We start from the raw sequence: 23,538 nt of genomic DNA, 5'->3' as shown, positions 1-23,538 counted from the left end.
CAACTTAAATGGCGATTAATTATGTTAATTAGACATAAACATAATTAAACAACCCATCAATTAGAAATTAGAGCTAAAAAATCACTCGCGCACTAACAGCCTCAAACTTCCAATCTAATGGTTGGAGGGAAAAGGCAAAATTATAAAGTAAATACTAATAGTATATACTATATAATTCAAGGAAATGTAATGCATTACACTTTGCTTTCTTTTTAAATTTTTTTAGATATCTACGCTTAATATTTACCTATGCATACTGCATTCTGCATTATTGTTTTTTTAATTAAATTTATGAAATAGTCATAAAATAATCATTCCATCCACCACATTAAAAATTTATACTAATCAGTCTCACAATTATCTATCCATCATATAACTTATGAAAGAAAGAAACCTTTAATATCAGTCACACAATTATCTCATTACTATATCTATAGGGACAAAAGATATTATATTTACATTAGTTAAATCATTTTGAAAAAACATGTAATGTATATAGTAAAAAATATCAATATTCATCACATCTCACTATTATACATTATCATATTTAAATTTATATTCCTTTAGTAATAGAATCGTCATTCCATCCACCTTACTTGAACATATGCAAAGAAAAAAAATCTTATAGTTACGGTTTTCACCATTATCTCTACATTACGGGTTAGGATCCTCACAGCAAGGGCTGCTGCTTCTCACAAACCATTAACATAATACTATACTAATTTAATTTATTTGATTATTTTATTTTCTTGTGAGAGGCAGCTGCCCTTGCTTTGCATTTTAGCACAACAGAGGATCCCTATCCCTACATTACTTACTCACTCTGTCTACGAAAAATAGGGCACTTTGTGAATGACATGGGTTTTAATATAAAATTGGTAAAGTAAGAGAGAAGAGAAAAAAATAAGAGAGTGAAATGTGAGGTCCATATTATTAGTAAGAGAGAATGGAAAAAAGTAAGAGGGAAGTTGTTGAAAACTTTCTTTTTTTGAATGTGCCTTATTTTTCATGGACAACCAAAAATAGTAAATTTGCCCTATTTTTCATGGACGGAGGGAGTATAAAATCACATAATATAATATTGACCGGTCACAATCAAATCACTCCGAGCAAAATCCATAAAAAGACATCAAATATTATAGGAGTATTAATTATGCCATCTCCGATCCTCGAAAATATTTACTTTTTCCATCTTTTATTTTTACTTTTTATTTAATCGTTTTAAGACGTATTTTTTTTCACATATTCCATTTTTTCAATTTTTCTCTCTAGTTTAAATTTGTAAATATTTTAAGTTTAATAAAAAGTGTACACATTAAAATAAAGAAAAAATGATCCCATAAATTTAATGGCTTATCTTATAAGTCGCATTTGAAAACAAATCATTCGTATATCAGATTTTTTAGGTGTAGGAATTTTTTAATTAAAATTAAATTATTTATTAACTGTACAAAAATTAAAAAATGGATTTTTTGAGAAAAAATGATTAATTAAAAGTAGTAATAAAAATTAATATTGATAAATTTTTGTTTTGTATAAATCAATACTAATGTATATAGTTACGAGGAATACATATTGAAGGAAATTTTTTTTATTGTGTCCCTACTCCCTAACCATAAAAAATTGCAAGCTGAAAGGGCTATAAAAATAGAACCCTTAACCATAAATATATTCACAATTTTCATCTCTTAGAAATAGAAACTCATAGTTACTCCCAATCTTCCATTTTTCCTCCTTCACCACTGACTCAACTTATTTTAACATAAGAAATTCCCGCAAGTGTACGAGGCTAATGTAGCACAAAGCAAGCAAGAGTATCGTATCCCACAAAGACAAAATGTGTAAACTCAAGTACCACAGACCGATTTCAACTACTATCTAGACAAAACAAAGGTTTGGTTTTGGTAAATAACTAATGAACATAAGCAAAGTAAAATAAGAGACAAAAGATAAAGTTTCAAATAAGAGAACGAGGTAGAGCTTTGGATCCGACTACAATCCCCACAATGTAAACAACTCAACAACTTTGATTACCCGTTGAAGTCTCTAGGATTAGAAGGACAATCGCTATTCTAGGCTAAGCCCCCTCTCGAGTGCACTCTACCCGTTGATTAACTATTAATACTGAAGTCTCCTTCTAATACTTCACAATTAACTCCTATACTCAAAAGATTCAAGTCCTCACCCTAGAATTACTTCTCTCGAATGCAAATTATCTAGGTGTTGTTCATTCTTTTATCAATCCTAAATAGGTATCTCTCGATTACTCCAAACTAGGTTAATATATCCAATTGGTAGCTAGGCAATTGAATTGAAAGGCACAAGAATGAAACAAAATAATCACAAGAGCATAGGTAATCAAAAGCTATTGAATCAATCACAAGTATTCATTGTAGTCTTCACCAAAACTCTACAAAGGATTTAGCTACTCATATCCAACTCAAAAACATAAAAATAATCCATAGTCATTGAATTAAACATGAAAACCAATGAAAATACTCCCAAGAATGGATTGAATGGCAATTCGTCTTCGTCTTCAATCTTGTTGAAGATTGGAACTCCTTGTCTCACAAATCCGCTCTCAAAACCTTCAAGAACTGCAGTTGGGCGTGTATGATGTGTTGAGGTCGAAAACCTAGGTCTCCTTTTATACCCGGGGCGGAAATAATAGCAATTCAATCTCGCAGAACACATCGCCCGGCCGGGCGATTTTAAGTCGCCAAAACGCCCGGTCGGGCGAACTTTCTGGAGTTCACGACCAAAACGCCCGGTCGGGCGTTTTCTCTGGAATCCTCTAAAATCATTGTCTTCGTCTTCCTTCAAGCTCGTTTTCAAGTCATTTTCACATGTTTTAGCTCCAAACACTCGACAAACTCGTCAAAACACTTATGTAGTGGATAATGGATGTAAACTCAAGTAGTATGCTACAAAAACACTGAAATGTTCACGTTAAACATCCAAAATACTTGCTAAACCACGAGTTTATCAACCACCTTTTCCAATTTGGAATATTTACAATTTTCACCATATATAAAACCCCATCGTTAATACCCTAATAAAGCCACATCACACTGCACATTTCACTCCAACCCTACTCTCACCTCTCTCTCTCTCTCTGCATTTCTAATGGATTTCGACACCATTAATCGAGAGAATTTTTCAATGTACTCAAAAACCTTCGAAGCCAATCCCTACATTCCAAAAATGGAAGAGGGTTTCGCCGCCGCTGCTGCTTCCTCCTCTTCGTCCTCGTCTTCCTCGAACAGATTCTTCACTAACAACACTCTCGATTACTTCCCATTCGACAACTCGATTTGTTTCCCGTCTTTTCAAGATCCCTTCGATCCGTTTCAAGCTCATTCCTTCCTCAGACTCAACCAAGAATTCCCCTCTCTTTCTTCTCAAAATTCTTACATGCATAGCTCTCATTCTCTTCGATCTCTCGAGCCTTCCGAATCTATTCAGACAGCAGTAGATCCTCATCATCAGTTTCAGACAAGCCAGCATTTTAATGAATATAATTTGCAGGGAAGCAATTTTGCAGAAGGAGAAGATGATGAAGGAGTTCATCTCAAAGGAGGTGTTAATGATGGAAAAAATCAAAACAAAAGGAAAAGAGTTGTTGATAAAAAATCTGATATCATCAAAGGCCAATGGAATCCTGAAGAAGATGGGTAGATTATTTTTTTTATTTTTTATTTTTTGTTATATTCTTGATTTTTCACTTGTGTGCTTGTTTAATTAAATTATTATTTTTATAATTTTTTCATATTTATATTTTGTAGGCTGCTGGTGGAATTAGTAGAGAAGTTTGGTGAGAGAAAATGGTCTTCAATTGCTCAATTGCTTCCGGGAAGAATTGGGAAGCAATGTAGGGAGAGATGGCTCAACCATTTGAAACCAAATATTAAGGTTTTTTTTTTGCTTTGCTTCTATATTTGCATTATTTTCTTCCTTTTATGCATTTTTATTCCTTTTTATTTAGTATTTTATTTTTATTATTTATTACGTACAAGGATGATTAGGGATGAGGAAGTGATAGAATTGCTTTACAAAATCTGTTCCCTGAGGCGTGCTTTATAAAATATTAAAATCAGAGTTGAAACTGACGTTTAAAGATATTTCAACGATTTCAAAAGCTCATTTTTGCGGCTTACCATTGTACTTTTTATACACACACACATATATATTTAATAACATTTGTTATATATTATTAATAATTTAGTAATAAATTATATTTATAGATTATTATTATTATTATTAATTTAATTAATTTTTATATTTCTAATAATATATTAAAATAAATTTATATTTTGATAGTTTAATATATTATGTATAAGTAAATGTGTGAAATATGCCAAACAAATTAATTAAAATTGGAGTGTTGTGCATACGTAAAGGCAACTATATATATATGCGTATTTTTCATTTTAGATATTTACTAGAAGAGTTATAATTTGTCTATATGATCATTTTTGCATTTCAATTTCAAGATACCTCTTAACGCGTAATAACTATTAGGAAACACATGCATTGCATGTATACCGTGCATAAAATAATCTACCATATATACTTTTATACTTACCAACATTTCATGCTTAAAAATCTCATAATTTATGAATTTTCTTCTTTGGTAACATATAGTATAAAATAGCAATATAGTAACTAAGTCCCTGATTTAATTTTTGCCAACTTTGCATGGATGTCCCGATTCATCTTTTTATTCTAAAACTTTTTCCTACTTCTCCATTTCAATATCATATTTATTTCTCAAGCGCACGATACACGCACATAACATAACACAAAAATGCACAATACCCATGCCATCATCTCATCAATATTTGCACACTCAATTATTCACTATATGCATCTATAATTAAATCATAAACCACAACCTATATCAAATCTTAAAAGCTAATTAAACACACTTACCATCAAATATACTATACGAACACATTAATCACCCTTCTCTCTCTCTCTCTCAAATGTTTGACAAGATACATATATTTTGCAGAAAGACCGGTGGTCGGAGGAAGAAGACCAGATTCTGATCTCTGCCCATCGAAAGCTAGGCAATCGATGGGCAGAGATTGCACGGAGCTTGCCCGGGAGGAGTGAGAATACGATAAAGAATCATTGGAATGCGACGAAGAGGAGGCAACTTTCCTCATCAGCCAATTCCAAGAACGCCTCCACCCCTCTGCAGAACTACATAAGAACCCTCATCGACGAGGCCAAGACACCCTCTCCGGCCCCCACACCCGATGAAGAAACCTTCTCTTTGCACACGCAGTTTGATATCCAGAAGGAGATGGACTTCATGGAGATGCTCTCTTGTGGCTATATTTGAGGCTTTCATTTTCCTTTTCCATTTTCTTTTTGTTTATTTGGTTTCTTCAATGAAGAAGTTGTGACTTTTGGATTGATTGGTTTATAGTTTGTCTATATTTTGCTCGAATGGTATAGTGCGGCTTCATTCATCATTTTACCGTATGATAAATTGTTCGACACTATTTATATTTTATATACATTGTATACACCAATGCTTTTGAGCTCATGGTTTTAACCCATACTATATAATTTGTGTGGGATTGCTTGTGTGCGTATATATGTGTAATAACTAGTAGTAGTACTTATTACGCACGAATGCGCACGCACAAATGTACTATACATTATGTTGATCATGAACGAGAAGAAGAAGAGGAAGAAGAAGTAATAAATAGAAATTGGCTTCGAAAGAAAAATAAATTAGCAGATTGAAGTTTGATTTTTGGGCATAACTAATTAATGTACATGACCTATTGTTTTAAATATATTTGTAAGGGGCACAATTTAAAAGGCGAAACCACTTGAAATAAACATAGCTAATTTTTGTTTTTCATATTGAAAAAAAGTTAACAATGTAAGGAAAAAGTAATTATAGAGGAAATAATTTTTATGTTAATGCCATGTTAATTTAAACTCCTCAATGCCACATTAATTTAAACTTTTATGTTATAGTGATTTTTTAAGAATGTCTCCGACACAGATTTTTTAAAGCAAATCTAGGTCATACACATTCCAAATCAGCCTAGCTTTGGGCTTTCATCTATTATCCATTCTTTTTTGGGCTTTCATTTATTAGCAATGATTTAGGCTTTTTATTATTAGATATGCAAGTGCTTTGTTTTACAAGTTATCAGGCTTTCTTTTATTAGACATTTGAGCCCATAACTATTCATATATATATGTTGGTCCACCGCTACTTTGACTTTTAGCCGCAAAGCTAATTGAGCAATTGAAGGGTATTTTATCATATAAATATGTGCGCATTCTCTATTTGAAAAATAGAAACATTTGAAATTAGACAGATTTTAATACACAATTGGTAAACCAAAAAAGAGAATAGAAAAATGAATAAAGTAGGAGAGAGATTAATTAGATACTGAGCAAAAGATAAGATGAAAATTAATGAAACTCTCACGTTATAAGACACAAACTCCACAAAAATGAAATAAAAATCATCATAACATTAATAATAAGATCAGTAATTTGTTTCAAAACAAGGCTCTTGTTAGGACTACAATAAACATCAACTGATTTTTTCCCATCAGCTCATTAACCTCTACATCAACATCAGATGCTAAAGAAGTCATTTTCTCATTGATTATAAATGGGCAATTAAGACAAGGAGAGACTTTGTTCGTGACATCAGAGGATATAAAATGTTGATAATGTATCAGAAGACCAAAAATATGAATGATCTGATGAAACATGTCGAAAGAAGCCAAATGAATAGTGTATCATAAAAGAAGAGAAAAATGCAAAACCTAAACCATGGAGAACACAAGATAACTCAAGGCCGGACGTCAATAAAATCTTTGTCTAGTAAAGATTTAGGATTAAAGAAGAAAAATGCATCCAAACACAATGGTAACAAAAGCAAAACAAACTTGGAAGGAAGAAAAAGACATACATTTTGCACTAGTTTTACCCTTTGCGAAGACGAAGTTGGGATATAGATCTCCAAGGTGAACCTTCCTTGTTCTCTCCGTATGTTTTTATTATCTCGGTTGAATCATAAATATACAACCATCGCAAAGACGAGGAAGCTTTATGCAGGAGGCGATGTGGCAGTTTCTCCTAACTCTCACACTCAAAGATACTGAACTTTGTGAGATATGGCATCATGGAGATGGCCGCGGATTCTTCTTCTTCCTCCGTTATGTCCTCCCATTTTTGGCAGCCATCAAAAGTCAATTGCTTGAGCTTAGGAAATGCAACAACATTAGAGCATCCGCAGCGGCGGACGTCCCGGATGTCCGCGCGGGACGTCCGTCATTAGGCGTGGGAGGGATGGATGCGGACGTCCGCTGCGGACACCGCAGATCCGTGGCTTGCCGATGACGTCCGTCATTGTGGGTTCCCGACATACGTCTCAATTTTTATTTTTTATTTTTAAAAACTCAATATATACTGCTCGTTGAATTTCATTTCATTCGCATCACTTTTTTTAACAAGTTCCTCTCTCTCTCTACGTTTCTTTTATATGCCCAAAATGGCTAATGGTAGTGGTAGTGGTGCGGGTGGTAGTGGGGGTGCTGATGACGTACGCCGGCGAATTAAAGAATAGTTGATGGCCGTTACGTCCAGGGAGATAAATTGCGCGATACAAGCGGCCTTGCAGCAGCAGTAGCAGCCGGCGGTACCTCGACCCATCCATCGTCGAACTATAGTACCCCGGGACCACATCGCTGCACACCGTCGGTTGTATGAGGACTACTTCTCTCCGAAGCCGCGGTTTGGGGAGAACATGTTCCGGCGACGTTTTAGGATCCATCGTCCGTTATTTTTGCATATCGTGGGCGCTTTAGAGCGTCGATACGAGTATTTCAGGATGAGGGAGGATGCGGTTGGTAAACCCGGCCACACGCCCATACAGAAGTGCACTGCCGCAATCAGGCAGCTGGCATACGGAGGTTCGGCCACATGTTCGATGAGTACCTCCACATTGGAGAGACGATTGCCCGCGAATGTCTGAAGTATTTTTGTGAGGGCGTTAGGGAGATATTCGGGGATAGGTATTTTCGGAAGCCTACCCTCGAAGATTGCCAGGTTCTGATGGATATGCACGGGAGTCAGCACGGGTTTCCGGGAATATTGGGAAGCATAGATTGTATGCATTGGGAGTGGAATAACTGTCCCGTCGCCTGGAAGGGGGTGTTCACTACCGGTTTCAAGGGCAATAATCCCACGATGATCCTTGAAGCGGTAGCTGACTACCGACTGTGAATTTGGCATGCATATTTTGGAGTAGCCGGGTTGAACAACGACATCAACATCCTCCAGTCGTCGCCCCTTTTCAACGATCAGTGCATGGGTGTTGGTCCGACCGTCAGTTTCATCGCCAACGGCAGCCAGCACAATATGGGCTATTATTTGGCGGATCGGATATACCCTATGTGGCCCGTCTTTGTGAAGACGATCAGATGCGCAACAGACGAAAAAAAGATCTATTTTGTGGGTCGTCAGGAGGCAGCACGCAAGGATGTGGAGCGGACATTTGGTGTGCTCCAAACTCGATGGGCGGCAGTGAAGGGTCTATCACGGTTGTGGTATATTGACAGCATCGTTGATATCATGTACGCATGTATTATCATACACAACATGATTGTCGAATTCTCCACAAGATTCTGCACAAAATTCTTACATGCACACTTAATTAGCCTCCGATCTCTGGACGTCGACTCAGCATTCAGAGTACCTACTTGCACCGTTGCACGGCTCGCGGTTCAAAACATACCACAGCCTCTTGAATGAAGAGATTGGTAGCCTAGTTTTGCAGATTTGCTTAAATGAGAATTTTAAAATGTTTTTGAATGATTCTATAACATTTTTTGGTGGGGGAAACAGTTTATGTTTATAGTACTCAACAACTTGATACGGATGTTTGTTGGAGGGGAGGTTTCGCCAGAATAATAGGGAAGTCCCAAGATTATCTCGCCTGATTAGTTAGTTCAATTTCAGAGATTTTATTGTTATTTTGAATTATTGTAGATTTGTTTAGCCGTCTATACATCATCTTTGGAGAGATCACCCATTTGGACGGTTGTAGACCGTGGCCTCCTTGTGAGGATTATTTTCTTGTCTGTTAGGTTATTTCCATCCATTCTTGGTCTGTTCCTATTTAATCAAATTAGCTGAGAGTTTTATTCCAAAATTCTATATTGTTTTCTTGGAGCAATTTTATTAAGACAGATTTGTGTGTAATAAGTGCTGTGCATACACATAGCATGCACAAATGTATTTTTTATAATAAAAGTATAATATAATTGGATCGAATTTGATAATTTATATATGGAAGACGTTTCACCACCGCTGCTTCTCTTCTTCGAGCAGATTTGATGGATCTTTGAACTCGATTTGTTTCCCGTCATTTCAAGCTCATTCCTTCCTCAGATTCAACCAAGAATTCCCCTCCCTTTCTTCTCAAAATTCTTACATGCATAGCTCTCATTCTCTTCGATCTCTCGAGCCTTCCGAATCGATTCAGACAGCAGTAGATCCTCATCATCAGTTTCAGACAAGCCAGCATTTTAATGAATATAATTTGCAGAGAAGGAATTTTGCAGAAGGAGAAGATGATGAAGGAGTTCATCTCAAAGGAGGTGTTAATGGTGGAAAAAATCAAAACAAAAGGAAAAGAGTTGTTGATAAAAAATCTTATATCATCAAAGGCCAATGGAATCCTGAAGAAGATGGGTATATTATCTTTTATGAATTATACTCGAGTTCGTTGGCATCTGATGTTGATGTAGAGATTATGAATATATATAAATATGCAATTATGCACATAACACGAACGATTATATTATTGATAAGACATTAATATGCACAAAACTTGCTCAAAACTTACACACTCAAAACATGCATACTTTTATTACCGTGTTTTTGTCGGATAGGATATCTCATCTCACAAGAGTAATTCATGTCATCGTCTAATAATATTCAACAAACATATATACACATATAAATTTCTAAAAATAATGCATATTGAGTAGTTAAGCACAATAGTTAAATTCATCATTATCAGTATCCACGTGTATTTCAGTCTCATGCATGATTAAATTCTCTCTAAAGAAGAAACTATGTAATATTTGTATAACTTATTTTCTACAGTATATTATTTTATTTCTCTACAACAGATAATATATGGATTAACTGCTAAAGGGGTCCTAGGCCAATAAACTTATTTTTGTATAATTCAACTAATTCAGAATCATATTAAAATTAATTAAGTCATACTAATCTAGCTAGTCCTTGATGTTTCGCGTAACTACACCATTAAAATGAGTACTAAGTATTTTTATGATTAATATAGGGATATTTATGGGTGAATGAGCTTCGAGGAAAATGTCATTGGTCAAAGTCAAAGATATACAAATTCAACTAAATTATTTAAATATTTTTTTCTTTATTTTATTCAATGATGAGTGACGCATGATATATTTGTATCTACGTGTCGATAAACGGAAATTTAAAACATAAAATAATTGCATGCACCAAAATAAAACTTTAATTTTAATAATCATGATTCATGAGTCATATTTTTCTCGTAATATACTATACTAGCATACATAATAATATCATCATTCACACAGCATTTCACGGTAATATTATTATTCACCGGTCTCGTCTCATATTCTTCTAATTCTTTCTCATTTCAAGTACTCCAGTATAATTTACACTTGCATAGATTTGTATTACTACTATATTTCATTTACTCAATTTTATTATAATATAAATTTACGATTCCATTTACTCAATTTTATTATAATATAAATTTACGATTCACATTCAATACTCAATTTTTATTATTAGTACACACTCCTACTAATTTTCATCAGCTTTTATCATACGAGTATTTTTTAAAATTCTCAACCAATAAAAATGATGAAATAACATAAAAAGTTGTAAGTAAATAAATAAATATGTATTCCGATTTCCAAGTAATCTATCCCTGCAAATAAAATTAGAAATACAGGGTCCATTCAATTAAAATCAAGAGGTGTTCCAATACAATTTCCCAATCACCATTTTTTATTACTCAAAAAGGGCTGAACTCAAATGTAACTTCTCTTCCTCCATTCTTATCTATCTCGATTCTACTCAATTCCCATTTTCCATTGCCAAATCCATTTTTTTGTATTCTTTTCATGCCCTATTTGATATAATCCTAATCTAGTTTGTTTTTGTTTCGTGAATCTTTGCTTCAATGCAGTAAGTTGTTCTTGCGCTGCAGCTTAGCTGCTTACTTGATTGTGAAAGTATACGATCCAGTTCAGGCCTACCAGATGCTTGTGAATATGCATCGATTGTTGTTTGAGTTTTTTGTTCTACGTTTTTGATGCATATTGTTGCATGAATGAGTTTGTGTGAGCGCAGATTCTCATTTGTATTCGCATTTTTGCAGTTGATTCGGCACTGACTCTGTGTGTGTGTTCAAATAGAGCTTGCTGATGCTGTGTTTCTTGCTATTTAGCTATTCTGAATACAGTTTTGCAGTTAAAAGTATTAATCACAGATGTTGAAAAGCTGTTGATCAATATGCACTAGAGATGGCAATCAAATTAATTAGGAAGAAAATTGAGAAATTGTTTTATTTCACTCACAATAAATTCGTTGCAATCATTGTTTGGTATCTTACAATTGAATGAATGCTTGAGGGTAATATCATCTGGATGATCATGTGATGTTGTGGTGTGACTCAGGTAGTGGCTTTAAGGATCGCTTATGCTAAGAACAGTTTATGCCTGATTCTTTCAGTTGCACGATAACTGCACACAAGGGCACTGTTATGGTCATTTTAGTATGTGCTCTCTGCCTGTTTTTGTATATGTTTAGGGTGCAATTATAAATTGAGGTGTGTTAACAACCTACTTTGTAAAATAGCTTCTTGATCCTTAAGCTGTTATTTGGAAAGCCTATATTGGTTTTTGTTTTCATGCTAACATATTTAGTGATTTCAACAGGATGAAGCTGCTCGTCAATGATGATCCTACTACCTTGAGTTATTGGTTGAATTGGAGAGTGTTTCTATGTGCAGTATGGGTCTTGGCACCTATGGTTATCGCAGCATTCATTATATGGAAGTATGAACATTCAGGAAATTCTGAATCTGATGCAGGGGAGAACCAGCAAGAGAGCTCGCACATACGCTCTGAAAAATCATGGAAACCTTGTTTAAAAGAAATTCATCCTGTTTTCCTGTTGTGCTTTCGGATAATTGCTTTTGGTCTGCTTTTGACAGCTGTGTCTTTTGATCTTGCTTTACATGGAGCTGAACTTTTTTACTACTATACACAGTGAGTCATTCTACCTTTGGTCTTGTGTTCGTAAGCACTTCACCTCTACCAATTAATACATCAAGAAGCCGAGTCATGTGTAGGGACACCTGAAAATTCATAGGCAACTCGTTTTGTTCATGCATAGATGTGATGTTTGCTAGGGAGTAAATGATCGATAATAGTTCTATTTGAAGATCTATATGGTTGCTTTCTACTGACTCCTTGAAGTGTTTCTGATTGTCTTGACATACTTCTCCTTTCTTACTCCTATGACCTGTTTTTTTTACAGGTGGACTTTTACTTTAGTCACCATTTATTTTGGGGTACGTTTTATGATTTCTCATCTGACATAAAGTGCATATGAAATTAGCCGTAATAATGATACTTCTAAATCCACCTACCTTCTAAATCACTGTTCCTTTGTTAGTCATTGATTGTCTCCTCGTGTCTTATATTGTCTAGATATTTTGCAGCTTGGATCATTGCTTTCTATACGCGGATGTTTTTACAGTCCCAAAATAGATAGCAACAGTAAGTGCTATTTAACTGAGGATACGGAGCAAGCTTTACATGTGCCCTTAGCACATGGAGTGAATGGAAATGGGATGAGGTTGCCGGAGAAGTTGGACAACCATGGAACACTCCATACTCTGATAACTTCTGACGTGTGGGATGATCTGTATCAAGTTTTATTCCAGGTGCATTGTTTTTTCCAATCAAGGAGACAGCTGCTTAATTTTGTTCTTGAGTGAAGTAGTCCAGCAATAAGTGAATTCATTCATTTTGTTTTTTTTTTTTAATTTCAAGAATCTTCTTATTTTTCTGTTTCAGTTTTTTATAAAATGTTTTTACTCATGGTCTTACACGAGCTCGTAATTTAATGTGAAACTGAAATTCCTGATTTGATGTCAAAAGACAATTTATGGAAATGGTTTGCATATAAAAGGTTTTCTTAAACATATATTTCCATCGTTCTGGAAAATAAAATGTACTCACAGTGAGGGCAAGAACTTTACTGCTTCAATCGTTTATGAGACATCACTTTATAATGGTAATCGTGCTTTTGCTTGAGCAGGTGACAGCAGGGGCAGTAACTCTTACCGATATTGTTTACTGGGGTGTGATATTCCCGTTCATGGCGCTGAAAGATTATGAGATGGGTTTTGTAAGTGCAAATTTATGTGTTTGGTATTTCAAAATCTTAATGCTCACTTCATGCATGTCTACTTATTTTTACAGTTTTCAGTATCATATCTTCAATTAAAAATTATATCTGCTTCTTTTGGGTTAGTTAACAGTTGTGACACACTCCCTTAATGCTGTCTTGCTCCTTGGGGATACAGCTATCTGTAGTCTGGTAAGCTGCTAGATATGGATATCCTATATGTTTGTTATGGAATAAATCATGTTTTAGTTTGGTCTGGATTTAGGATAATCTTGAAAGTTTGATCTCAGGAATTCCCATGGTTCCGGATTTCTTACTTCATTTTGTTGACGGGTATTTATGTCATATTCCAGTGGATTGTTCATGCCTGCGTCTCAATTTGGTAATTAGAGTTCCTAGAGTTTTATTTGCACTGAAACAAATCTTACCCACGATGTTGATGGCGATTGTTTTTCTGTGGCAGGTGGCCATATCCTTTTCTTGATCTATCAGCCGACCTCGCCCCAATGTGGTGAGTTCGATGAAATTTGGATTCTAATGGAATTCACATGAATATGAACGAGTGGCACAAACTCAGTCCTAATAACGACAGAAATGATGATAGTTATAGGAGAATAGTGAAGAGAGACGAAAAAATATACTATGAAGTACACGAAGAGAAATGAAAGTTAAACAAATTATCAACACCCCCCCCCCCTAATATTTTGCCTTTATATTCTTGATAATGTGTGTAACTAAGCAACTTCTTCTCCTCGTCTTCTCGTCCAATGTTTATAATATGCAGGTACCTGGTGGTAGCATTGATGCATGTTCCGTGCTATGCCATCTTCCTCGTGTTTGTGAAAGTGAAACATTGGCTACTATCCAGATGGTTCCCACATTCATATCAGTACAGCTCATAAAATTTTTAGTAGATCCAACGTGTCTTCTTGCAATGTGGAAAAAGCAAATCTTACAATTCATCAAAGATTGGCCCTGGATTCATCAAGATTGGGAGAAGATGTTTCCACACACATCATAGGAGGTGTGTGGTTTCGACCAAGTGTGGAGGGTGGTTTAAGGAACTGCTCTCCAATGCTATAAATTTTGTGATTGTTTTACCTCATTCATACAAACAGAGTGAATAAAGGAACAAGTGGTTATTTGAATCGAAAGGGGGTTTGTTGGTTTTTCAATTTCATTTGCACACATGTATGTCCATCGCATTTTAATTTAACGTATAAATGCATTGTTATTGTATCTAGCATCGTTGCGTGAAAAATATTTTCCCTTTGTTCAAAGAAACTGAAATTTTTTTAAGACTTAAGAAAGTTGTGTCTAGTGTTTTTTTTTTTGCCAAAAAAATAAATGACACGTAATTCTAAACAGTCTTAAAAATGAAGTATATTAATTCTCAATTTCTCATCATTGTATACATATATTTCCCACATACAACATCCTCACTTTTTAAGTAATTATAAATATAGTGAATGGTTAACATAAAAAAAACATGGAGTAAACAAAATTTAACTCAGTATTGTTGGGGGCTTCCTGCTAGAGAAAGCACCCTCCAAAAAGAAGCATATGCCGCTTGAATAGCGACGAGCACACGGTATTCTTTAGTAAAAGGCGAAAGAATAGTTCGCTATGTGCTCGACACACGGCTGCGTGAGTTGAACAAACAATTCTCCCCATAATTTATAGCAGCACTTTCTTATTCTTAAGTGTCTCCTTGCCGATGTGGTATATTTAAATCTTCTTGTCCACGCACCACCACACACCAAATCACTACAGATTCAGTATATATACAGACTGATATAACTCTGCTTCTCTTTGCCTCTCGCTTCCCAGTGTTGAAAGACTACTTCACAGTCCAGCCCACATTATCACGCAGCGTTATGGCGCCGTTGCCCGCCCATGGCCTCCTGCAAATCCAAGTACCTCCAGAGCCGAGACCGTGAAATGTCGGAGAATTAGGAATTTTTTCTATGTCGGAGACTGTGAAATGTTTTCTTGGACCTCCAACGTGAAATGTTGCTATGAGTGGCAAATTCAGGCGGACACGCATTGTCTCAATAACAAGTTAACAAAATTTAGATCTCAGTATTGCTGGGGTTTCCTTCTAGAGAAAACACCCTCCAAAAAGAGGCGTATGCCGCTTTAAAAGCGACGAGCACACGGTATTCTTTAGTAAAAGGCGAAAGAATAGTTCGCTATGTGCTCAACACACGGCTGCGTGAGTTGAACAAACAATTCTCCCCATAATTTATAGCAGCACTTGGTTATTCCTTTGTGTGTCTCTAACGATGTGGGATATTTAACCATTTTCCTATACACCAATTCACAATCTTGAAAGACTACTCACAGCCCACATTGTTGAGCCACGCCATGGTGCCGTTGCCTCGCTCGTGGCCCTCCTGCGGTTGTGAGAGGGACTTGTGGTGCCATTTTCCGCCTCAGGTCTCCCAACAATTTTAAAATTTTCTAAGGATAATGTATTAAATTTATGTTAAAATTAGTACTCTATTTTAAAATAAATATTACTATAATTTAATTAGTTAAATTTGAGAACCGAAATTCTTTATTATAAGAAATATTGTAAAATATTTCCTTGGACCCAAAAGTAAAATGTTGGCTCAGGCCCGGTCTGGTTTTTAAAACATTGCTCATAATGTTATCGCATTTTTGGTACTATATTGTATCATTATTTTGTAAAAGCCCGTCAAAATTTAGAACATAACCCCTACCAAAACAAATTTATATGTTCACGAATGAATTGCCAGGAGCTCGTATGGGAATTGGTTTGAGTTTAACTGCTCCAACCATGGCGGAGTATTTTCGAGATGTTATGAACTAGACGTAGTACTTTGTGAGTTATGACAACAGATAGGTCTGGTACCAATTACCAAATTTAGATCTGCTAGAATTTGATTTTGGGACAAAATATAAATACGTTGCCATGAAAAATATAATTATGACCTTTCGCCATAAATTCGTAACAAGCAATGATCATTTAGATGCATATATTCGTTATACTTAATTTATTGAGCAGTCAATAAAGTTGCATTCTATTTATTTTTAATTCATCATGAGAAATAAGAGAGAAAAATAAAAAAATCATACCTATAGAAAAAGTTACAGAACTCAGTAGTCTTTTCCCATTCCTATCTATAGAAAAAGTAATCCAACACAATTTAAGAGTAAACATGGTACATCATCTGTATTGACCTAACTGGCATTTTTACATTCATTGTACATAAATATCGTTACCTAAAGTTTATAGTCCTATAATTAGCCCAACACTCAGCAGCGGTGATTCACCAAACTAATTAATGCAATTGTCACATTGAATTCAGCAGCTACATACTACTATGATATACTATATCACATTTACTAAGCCATACCACTCACTCTCAAAGCAGTAGTAGCAATGGCTGTGTTACCTCAAAATCCATTTTTCTCTTCTCCATTTCATCTCACATCAAAGAGATGTGAAATGCCGAGGCTCGATCACCTCAAACGCCGTGATTTGTCGATGAGATCGTCGTCCACGGTTCAACTTAACCGCCCCCTTATTCGTCTCCCCATTACTTGTCCCACACAGGTTTTTTTTTTCCCTTTTCAACCTTTTCATTTTTGGTTTTGGAATTACATGAATCTGATCTTTGATGTGTTTGTTTGTTTTAAGTTGATGGAGTGTTTGCTGAATAAGGAGGATTTGAGTGAAGAGGAAGCTGAGGCATCACTTCACTTCTTGCTTAACAATGGCAATGATGCTTTGATCAGTGCTTTTCTTGTTCTCCTCAGAGCCAAAGGCGACACCTTTGAAGAGGTCTCTCTCTCTCTCTCTCACACACACACACCATTAGTAATAGCTCAAATCTGCATTTTTAACATTGGTATTAATTTTTCCACGACGAAATTTCCCAATTTCCTATTTGTTGTTGATTTGGCGCACACGTGTTTCAAACTAACGGCGTGGATGAGTTCTTTGCCAAGTGTGTTAAGAAAAATGATAAAATCCATGTCCCTCCTAGAATTTTTTCGGGTGTCACGTGAGGTCCAGTTTCACCCGAATTAGACCCCGTGAGAAAGATGTTTAAATTCATGCTTTCAAGGGCCGGTTTTTAACTGAAATTCATGATTTTTCTGGCAATTTGCCATCTTCAATGTTGGAAAATGAAGGTTGTGGGTATGGCGAGGGGTATGATGAAATGTTGCAAAAAGGTAGAAGGGTTGGGAAATGCAGTGGACATAGTGGGGACTGGTGGTGATGGAGCCAACACTGTTAATATCTCAACTGGTGCTGCAATTCTTGCTGCTGCTTCTGGTGTCAAGGTTGCAAAGGTGACTCACTTCTACTGAAAAAACCACAAATATATCGAACATTCGAAGGTGCTAAGGAGATTGATATGTGTTTGCCCTGTTTCTTTTTCCACAGCAAGGAAATAGGTCGAGCTCTTCGACCTGTGATGTTTTGGAAGCACTTGGAGTTGCCATTGACAACGACCCTAAGGTTAGTCCGTCCTCAAGCCTGTGATGCCAATGCTATGATCGCTCCAGTATTTGTTGTTTGAAAGGTTGCCATAGATTAGGTAGGACAGCGTAGTTATGTTATAGGCTAGTAGTGAGCACAAACTACTAAAGAGAAGCTATGGTTTCTACGAATTAGGGAGTGAAGACATGTGTGGAAGAAGTTGGGATTGGATTCATGATGTCTCCAAACTATCATCCTGCAATGAAGACATTTGCTCCGGTGAGGAGAAAGCTGGGAGTGAAGACTGTTTTTAACACCCTAGGTCCGATGTTAAACCCAGCGTGTGTTCCTTTCTCCGTGGTTGGGGTGTACAGAGCAGACATGGTAAGCTATTACTTTGTGAAAGGAGTGTGATTTTCTGCTACATTTGATGTTACGCCTCGTGTAAACTAACACGGAGGCGAATTGGATAGGTGAGTAAGATGGCTAAAGCACTACAGTTATATGGGATGAAAAGAGCACTGGTTGTTCATTCTGAGTGTTTGGATGAAATGAGTCCACTAGGTATAATTCTCAAACTTCAAAGCATTAGCCTCGTCTTCGTCAAGTCTGCTAGCTTTCTTTTGTTAACGATGTCAGTTCTCGCAGGGCCAGGAGTGGTGTACGATGTTACAGCCGAGAAGATAGAGAAATTTAGTTTTGACCCTTGTAAGAACTTCATCTCTCTACAATTTTTCACTTGATTAGTTGATTGCAACTCACTTGTTTAACCAGTATAGTCTGCGTAACACTGTCAAAAAACTGCTCTTGAACTCACAGTGGACTTTGGCATTCCTCGCTGCACCTTAAGAGATTTGCGAGGCGGAGGCCCAAAATATAATGCCGAGATACTAAGGCGCACGCTGGCTGGTGAGACAGGAGCCATTGCAGATGCAATTGTAAGTTGTTTAAATGCATTCTTCGACATAATCACTCAACTCTCACTCACCTAAATTCCTAGCGGGAATCTTGTGCCAGACCGCGTGGCTACATACTCATGTTTATCAGTAAAACAATGTGCTCTAGAAGATTCTACCTTATTATGTTAACCAGTTGCTAAGAAGAGACTGCTACAGGTCTTAAATGCAGCTGCTGCATTATTGGTCAGTGGGAATGTCCGCGACCTAGGAGATGGGATAGCTCTAGCACGTGAAACACACCGACTGGGAAAAGCTCTGGACACTCTTGACCGCTGGATTAGTGTCTCAAATGTAAGTTAGGCATTACTTAGTTCTGTAATTGTAATTACTTCGTGCGTTCTAGTTTCAAATCTCGGATAGCCATGGCTGTACTGTAAGGTTAGAGTGTCTTACACCAATATAGCATGTGTAACAAAGAATGTGTATGGTGTGACCATAGTTCACTATTTCTACTATAAAAATTGCTTTTATTTCAGCAATGTGAAGCTGTTAATATCATCAAAAATCTTGATTTATTTCATATTTAGGCAAACAGAGTATCACATAATCATAAATATCATACTAATAACATAAAACTGTGAGGTCTGCAGTATCATGACATTTGTAAGTATGTAGCATATCTGAAGTTGATTGGTACTCTAGATAGAAGCTTTAGTACCTCCTGAGGTTTCAGCTTTGGCAACTGCACCAACTTCGGTCAGCAACGGAACGAGCTTCCCGCCTCCATGCAGTGCAATGGTTGCTGCAAAATACACGAATATGGCGTGAAACAGAGTACACCGAGTATGCAAATACACAAACACAGAATGGTAAGGTAAGTGTCAAATACCATCGCATCCACCTATGTGCTTGCCGCCAATGAACACATTTGGCACGGTGCGCTGTCCAGTCCATTGAGCCAGAGCGGATTGCATTTCACTTCCATCATCTTCAGTGAATATACAGGTCTCAGTAATGCAATATTTTCATTGATAATCATGTAAAGTGGAACATAATAGGCCTAACACTAGTAATTTTTCCCATAAGATTTTAATGATCTTGTCAAATTATGCTACCAATATAATCAGAAATTATGCAAAGTAATCAGGCGAGAGAAGAAAGGAGGAACCTTCAACATTCAGTTCAATGACCTTGAAGGAGGCGCCGAGCTCCTTCAGCAATCTCTTCACCGTGGAGCAGTAAGAACAGTATGTTTTGCTGATCAACAGAAAAAGCTCGTTTCCTTTAAAAACAGATTAACATAATTCTACGCATAACATAACACATCATCATGGATAAATACAACGCTCCAAACACTATCCCTTAAATCCTCAATCACAACACTAATAACCTAAATTCGCCATCAATTTCAATTCGGAGATAATCGAATAAAGTAAAACCTCGCTCAATTCATATGCATATCCACGCAGAGTAAGAACGCCACAAATCAACAGAAAAAAAAATCTCGTTCCAATTAAAAAACAGATTCACATAATTCAACGCATAACACAACACATAATCACGGATAGATACACCGCTACAAACACTATCTCTTATCTTCAATCACAACACTAATAACCTAAAAAATCGCCATCAATTTCAATTCGGAGATAATCGAATACACTTACACCTCGCTCAATTCTCATGCATATACACGTGCGTGTGTGTGTGCGTGTTTATAAGTATAAGTATAACAACGACCGTAACAGAGAAAGGACCTGAAGATGACGACGGGGGCTGAATCAGCGATTTCTTTGGCTTTGGGAAGCGCCATTTTTTCTGCGATGAAGCTCGAATTGAAATGGAATTAAGGATATGAGCTGACGCGGTAGAGCTGGACTTTAATATGTAATGGTAAAATTATTTAATGTAATGGCAAATTGCATTAAATTAGTTGGGCCAAAGATTTAAAATCTCTATGTCTCTTATAATTAAACAAAACGCGGTCCACTTTTCTTTGTTGCATGTTCATACACGTTCACAAAATATGGCCATCGTTTACTTTTTTTACCCACTATTGAATAAATAATTGAGTTTTAATAAACTCAATGAATATTCTTGAATTTACATTCGTCTTCGATTTTTTATTTATTTTTTGCACTAACAAAAAAAAATATGAAATTTAACCTCGATAGATAATTCTCCAATGCCTTCATTTCAAGTTGCAATATACTAACATGGTTGCCTTTTTATTGTATAGATATGAGTATGAACGTGTAAATTTAAAAAAATACTAATAATTTAATAAAATATGCCTCTAAAAACTAATCTGGCTTCGAGCATCTCCAATGGCGGCGAGCGGGCCGGCTAGCCGATTTCCGGCGCTCGCTGGTCTGCTCGTCGAACCATTAGAACCGGCGAGCGCCAAATCGGTGAAAAAATCGGCGTGCCTACGCCGATTCTCGGGCGCTGGCCGATGCCCTCACCGATCGGCTGGCCGCCATTGTAGACTCCCGATCGGCGAGCAATCGGCCAGTCAATTTTAAATTTTTTTTATTTAATGTTTTTTTTTTGGGACAAACTCATTCTTGGTTGTTTCTCTTTTATAGAGACATCCTTGAAGGTTTTATGTTCCACTTTCGATGTGAGACAAACTCATTCTTGGTTGTTTCTCTTTTATAGAGACATCCTTGAAGGTTTTAAGTTTCACTTTCGATGTGGGACAAACTCATTATTGGTTGTTTCTCTTTTATAGAGACATCCTTGAAGGTTTTAAGTTCCACTTTCGATGTGGGACAAGCTCATTATTGGTTGTTTCTCTTTTATAGAGACATCCTTGAATGTTTTATGTTCCACTTTCGATGTGGGAAAAACTCATTCTTAGTTGTGTTTTTTTAATTAATGTACTTTTTTAAATTTTAATATTATTATTGAGTTTGCTCGAATCTATGTCGTAAATTTAATTCCGTATTTTGTGTGATTGTCAATTATTATTTATTTTATATAATTAGGAGTGATGTGGCTAGACTATTGCTAGGCTATTGCTGGGCTATTTGCTTGTCCTGATGATGTGGCAGGGGGATTTTTTGTGCTGATGATGTGGCAGGAGGAGTTTGTGGCTAGGCTATGGCTGAGCGAAAGCCATTGTGGATGCCCTTCCAGAATAGGATTGTTGAAGTGAATTATATTTCGCAACGGAATTCGATTTTTGACATCATGCCTACGAATGCACATACACATTCGACCGTAGAATTCATCAACAAAGGTGATCTTTTGTCAAGTTCTGAAACTTTCAACGTTTTGATCCTCGTAAAAACGATAGTATTAGAGCATCCACTATAGGTGGCCTTCCCCAATAGCCCCGCCCCCTTTTTTCGTCCACAGTCTCACTTTTTTGTTCATAGCCCCAATTTTTTCCTCCACTGCCCCACTATAGGCGGACACTTCCAATAGCCCCGAAATTTTAATAACCAATTTTAATTTTAATTTTAATTCAATTATAATAAGTAATTAAATTTATCGGACTATACGTAATTATAAAAAACGGGTATAAGTGAAGAATTAAATTTAAACACTACATTTTCGTTGTATTAAAGTGGGGGTAAAATTATACAACGAAATATTAATCTATTAAACATCATAATAGTGTTCACACTGCACCGGCACCTCCCCTACGTGCCCAAACTTCTTCAACCAAATCGGTCTGGAGTGTGGTATGTGCTGTGCTCCTGCGCATATCACTGAAATGTTGGATCAAATATTCATTGCTCTGTGGTACGCCCATCTGGATCGGCGAGGGGGCGAATCCGTTACTTGTACTTGCGCCCTCTTCTGGTGCCCAACGCTCTGCCCCAAATCCTTCATCTTCTATTATCATATTATGCAATATGATACATGCTAACATAATATTTGCGACACCATATTCGTGCCAAACTCGTGCCGGGCACCGTATAATGGCCCATCGCGCTTGAAGGACACCAAAAGCTCGCTCAACATCCTTCCTAGCACCCTCTTGTTTCCGCGCAAAGTATTGTTTCTTCGGTCCTACCGGTTGACGAATTGTCTTGACGAATACGGGAGGAGTGGTATTTATAGATATAATTTTCGAAAAAATTTAAAATAAAAAATAAAAAACTCAAACGGGGCGACGTCCATAGCCCGTCGCCCCACTATAGATCCCCCCTCGCCCCGGATCGCCCCGCCGCCATCACCATCGCCCCGTCCTCGCCCCGTAGGAGGCGAAGCCTCTACCGCCCCACACTCGCCCCATTTTTCTTGTCCGCCCCGAGGCGGACGTCCGATCCACTATAGACCGCCCCACCCTCGCCCCTGATTTTCGTCCGCCCCCTTTCCTCCTATAGTGGATGCTCTTAGTCATTCCCCAATTGTTGGTGCTGAAATAGAAATCAAATTATTTAGAATATTTAAAAAAATATTATTCACTCTTAAAAGTAAATTTGAAAGACATAAGGCAATGCTGTCCACAATCAGTTTGATTTTTTCTTTTTTAGATTCGAGTTGATCCTAACGAATCCAATTTGTTGAATTATGTTATTCCTTTTTTTTTATATAAAAATGCTAAAAATAGGAATCACATATCTCTAGATAAAAGAGAAATAACTAAATTATGCGTATAAAAGAAAAGAAAAGAAAAGAAAAGAATCTAAATCAATATATAATAAAAGGCCGTGTTTTTCACTGTAAGCTAATTAC

The 23,538-nt window shown here is 36.5% G+C and overlaps 4 protein-coding genes and 2 non-coding genes across 8 annotated transcripts; 3 read left to right on the top strand and 3 right to left on the bottom strand.

Annotated features, from left to right (window-relative positions):
- Positions 1 to 3,126: 3,126 nt before the first annotated feature.
- On the top strand, positions 3,127 to 5,350 carry LOC121771517 (myb protein-like). Its single transcript, XM_042168317.1, has 3 exons — positions 3,127 to 3,674; positions 3,786 to 3,912; positions 5,015 to 5,350. The coding sequence occupies exons 1-3, from the start codon at positions 3,127 to 3,129 to the stop codon at positions 5,348 to 5,350; spliced, it is 1,011 nt and encodes a 336-aa protein (XP_042024251.1).
- A 5,664-nt stretch (positions 5,351 to 11,014) lies between these two features.
- On the top strand, positions 11,015 to 14,734 carry LOC121771017. Of its 3 annotated transcripts, none has more exons than XM_042167817.1 (9): positions 11,015 to 11,108; positions 12,012 to 12,344; positions 12,616 to 12,649; positions 12,800 to 13,024; positions 13,402 to 13,491; positions 13,618 to 13,683; positions 13,782 to 13,873; positions 13,955 to 14,002; positions 14,276 to 14,734. In XM_042167817.1, coding segments are annotated over exons 1-9 (1,008 nt in total). In that variant the 5' UTR covers positions 11,015 to 11,106; the 3' UTR covers positions 14,394 to 14,734. The 3 variants fall into 3 exon arrangements, with proteins under 3 accessions (XP_042023751.1, XP_042023752.1, XP_042023750.1); XM_042167818.1 differs by lacking the exon at positions 11,015 to 11,108 and adding an exon at positions 11,117 to 11,848; XM_042167816.1 differs by lacking the exon at positions 11,015 to 11,108 and adding an exon at positions 11,122 to 11,259.
- A 285-nt stretch (positions 14,735 to 15,019) lies between these two features.
- Positions 15,020 to 15,136, bottom strand: LOC121773074. The gene has a single exon (XR_006044650.1). It is a non-coding gene; the product is annotated as a U5 spliceosomal RNA (small nuclear RNA).
- Positions 15,137 to 15,586: 450 nt separating this feature from the next.
- On the bottom strand, positions 15,587 to 15,705 carry LOC121773075. The gene has a single exon (XR_006044651.1). It is a non-coding gene; the product is annotated as a U5 spliceosomal RNA (small nuclear RNA).
- A 1,080-nt stretch (positions 15,706 to 16,785) lies between these two features.
- On the top strand, positions 16,786 to 19,385 carry LOC121772455 (anthranilate phosphoribosyltransferase, chloroplastic-like). Its single transcript, XM_042169574.1, has 9 exons — positions 16,786 to 17,074; positions 17,159 to 17,302; positions 17,656 to 17,817; positions 17,912 to 17,986; positions 18,143 to 18,331; positions 18,421 to 18,511; positions 18,596 to 18,655; positions 18,767 to 18,885; positions 19,063 to 19,385. Exons 1-9 carry the CDS (start codon positions 16,901 to 16,903, stop codon positions 19,204 to 19,206), a joined length of 1,158 nt encoding a protein of 385 aa, XP_042025508.1. The 5' UTR covers positions 16,786 to 16,900; the 3' UTR covers positions 19,207 to 19,385.
- Positions 19,386 to 19,399: 14 nt separating this feature from the next.
- Positions 19,400 to 20,760, bottom strand: LOC121772456 (glutaredoxin-like). Its single transcript, XM_042169575.1, has 4 exons — positions 20,604 to 20,760; positions 20,015 to 20,103; positions 19,736 to 19,834; positions 19,400 to 19,648 (listed from the first exon to the last, which is right to left on the bottom strand). The coding sequence occupies exons 1-4, from the start codon at positions 20,657 to 20,659 to the stop codon at positions 19,545 to 19,547; spliced, it is 348 nt and encodes a 115-aa protein (XP_042025509.1). The 5' UTR covers positions 20,660 to 20,760; the 3' UTR covers positions 19,400 to 19,544.
- Between the last annotated feature and the right edge of the window lie 2,778 nt (positions 20,761 to 23,538).

This window comes from Salvia splendens, chromosome 16, assembly GCF_004379255.2.
Source record: "Salvia splendens isolate huo1 chromosome 16, SspV2, whole genome shotgun sequence".
Taxonomy (NCBI): domain Eukaryota; kingdom Viridiplantae; phylum Streptophyta; class Magnoliopsida; order Lamiales; family Lamiaceae; genus Salvia; species Salvia splendens.
The sequence above is the reverse complement of the archived record's forward strand: the minus strand, read 5'-3'. Positions and strand labels throughout refer to the sequence as shown.

Coding starts and splice junctions, on each gene's coding strand:
- LOC121772456 (XM_042169575.1), bottom strand. CDS start 20,659: ATGGCGCTTCCCAAAGCCAAAGAAATCGCTGATTCAGCCCCCGTCGTC. Junction 19,835..20,014: donor CATTGAACTGAATGTTGAAG/GTTCCTCCTTTC, acceptor TATTCACTGAAG/ATGATGGAAGTGAAATGCAA. Junction 19,649..19,735: donor GCACATAGGTGGATGCGATG/GTATTTGACACT, acceptor TGTATTTTGCAG/CAACCATTGCACTGCATGGA.
- LOC121771517 (XM_042168317.1), top strand. CDS start 3,127: ATGGATTTCGACACCATTAATCGAGAGAATTTTTCAATGTACTCAAAA. Junction 3,675..3,785: donor TGGAATCCTGAAGAAGATGG/GTAGATTATTTT, acceptor TATATTTTGTAG/GCTGCTGGTGGAATTAGTAG. Junction 3,913..5,014: donor ATTTGAAACCAAATATTAAG/GTTTTTTTTTTG, acceptor TATATTTTGCAG/AAAGACCGGTGGTCGGAGGA.
- LOC121772455 (XM_042169574.1), top strand. CDS start 16,901: ATGGCTGTGTTACCTCAAAATCCATTTTTCTCTTCTCCATTTCATCTC. Junction 17,303..17,655: donor AAGGCGACACCTTTGAAGAG/GTCTCTCTCTCT, acceptor TGGAAAATGAAG/GTTGTGGGTATGGCGAGGGG. Junction 17,818..17,911: donor CTGGTGTCAAGGTTGCAAAG/GTGACTCACTTC, acceptor CTTTTTCCACAG/CAAGGAAATAGGTCGAGCTC.
- LOC121771017 (XM_042167816.1), top strand. Junction 13,492..13,617: donor AAGATTATGAGATGGGTTTT/GTAAGTGCAAAT, acceptor CTTTTGGGTTAG/TTAACAGTTGTGACACACTC. Junction 13,684..13,781: donor ATACAGCTATCTGTAGTCTG/GTAAGCTGCTAG, acceptor GTTTGATCTCAG/GAATTCCCATGGTTCCGGAT.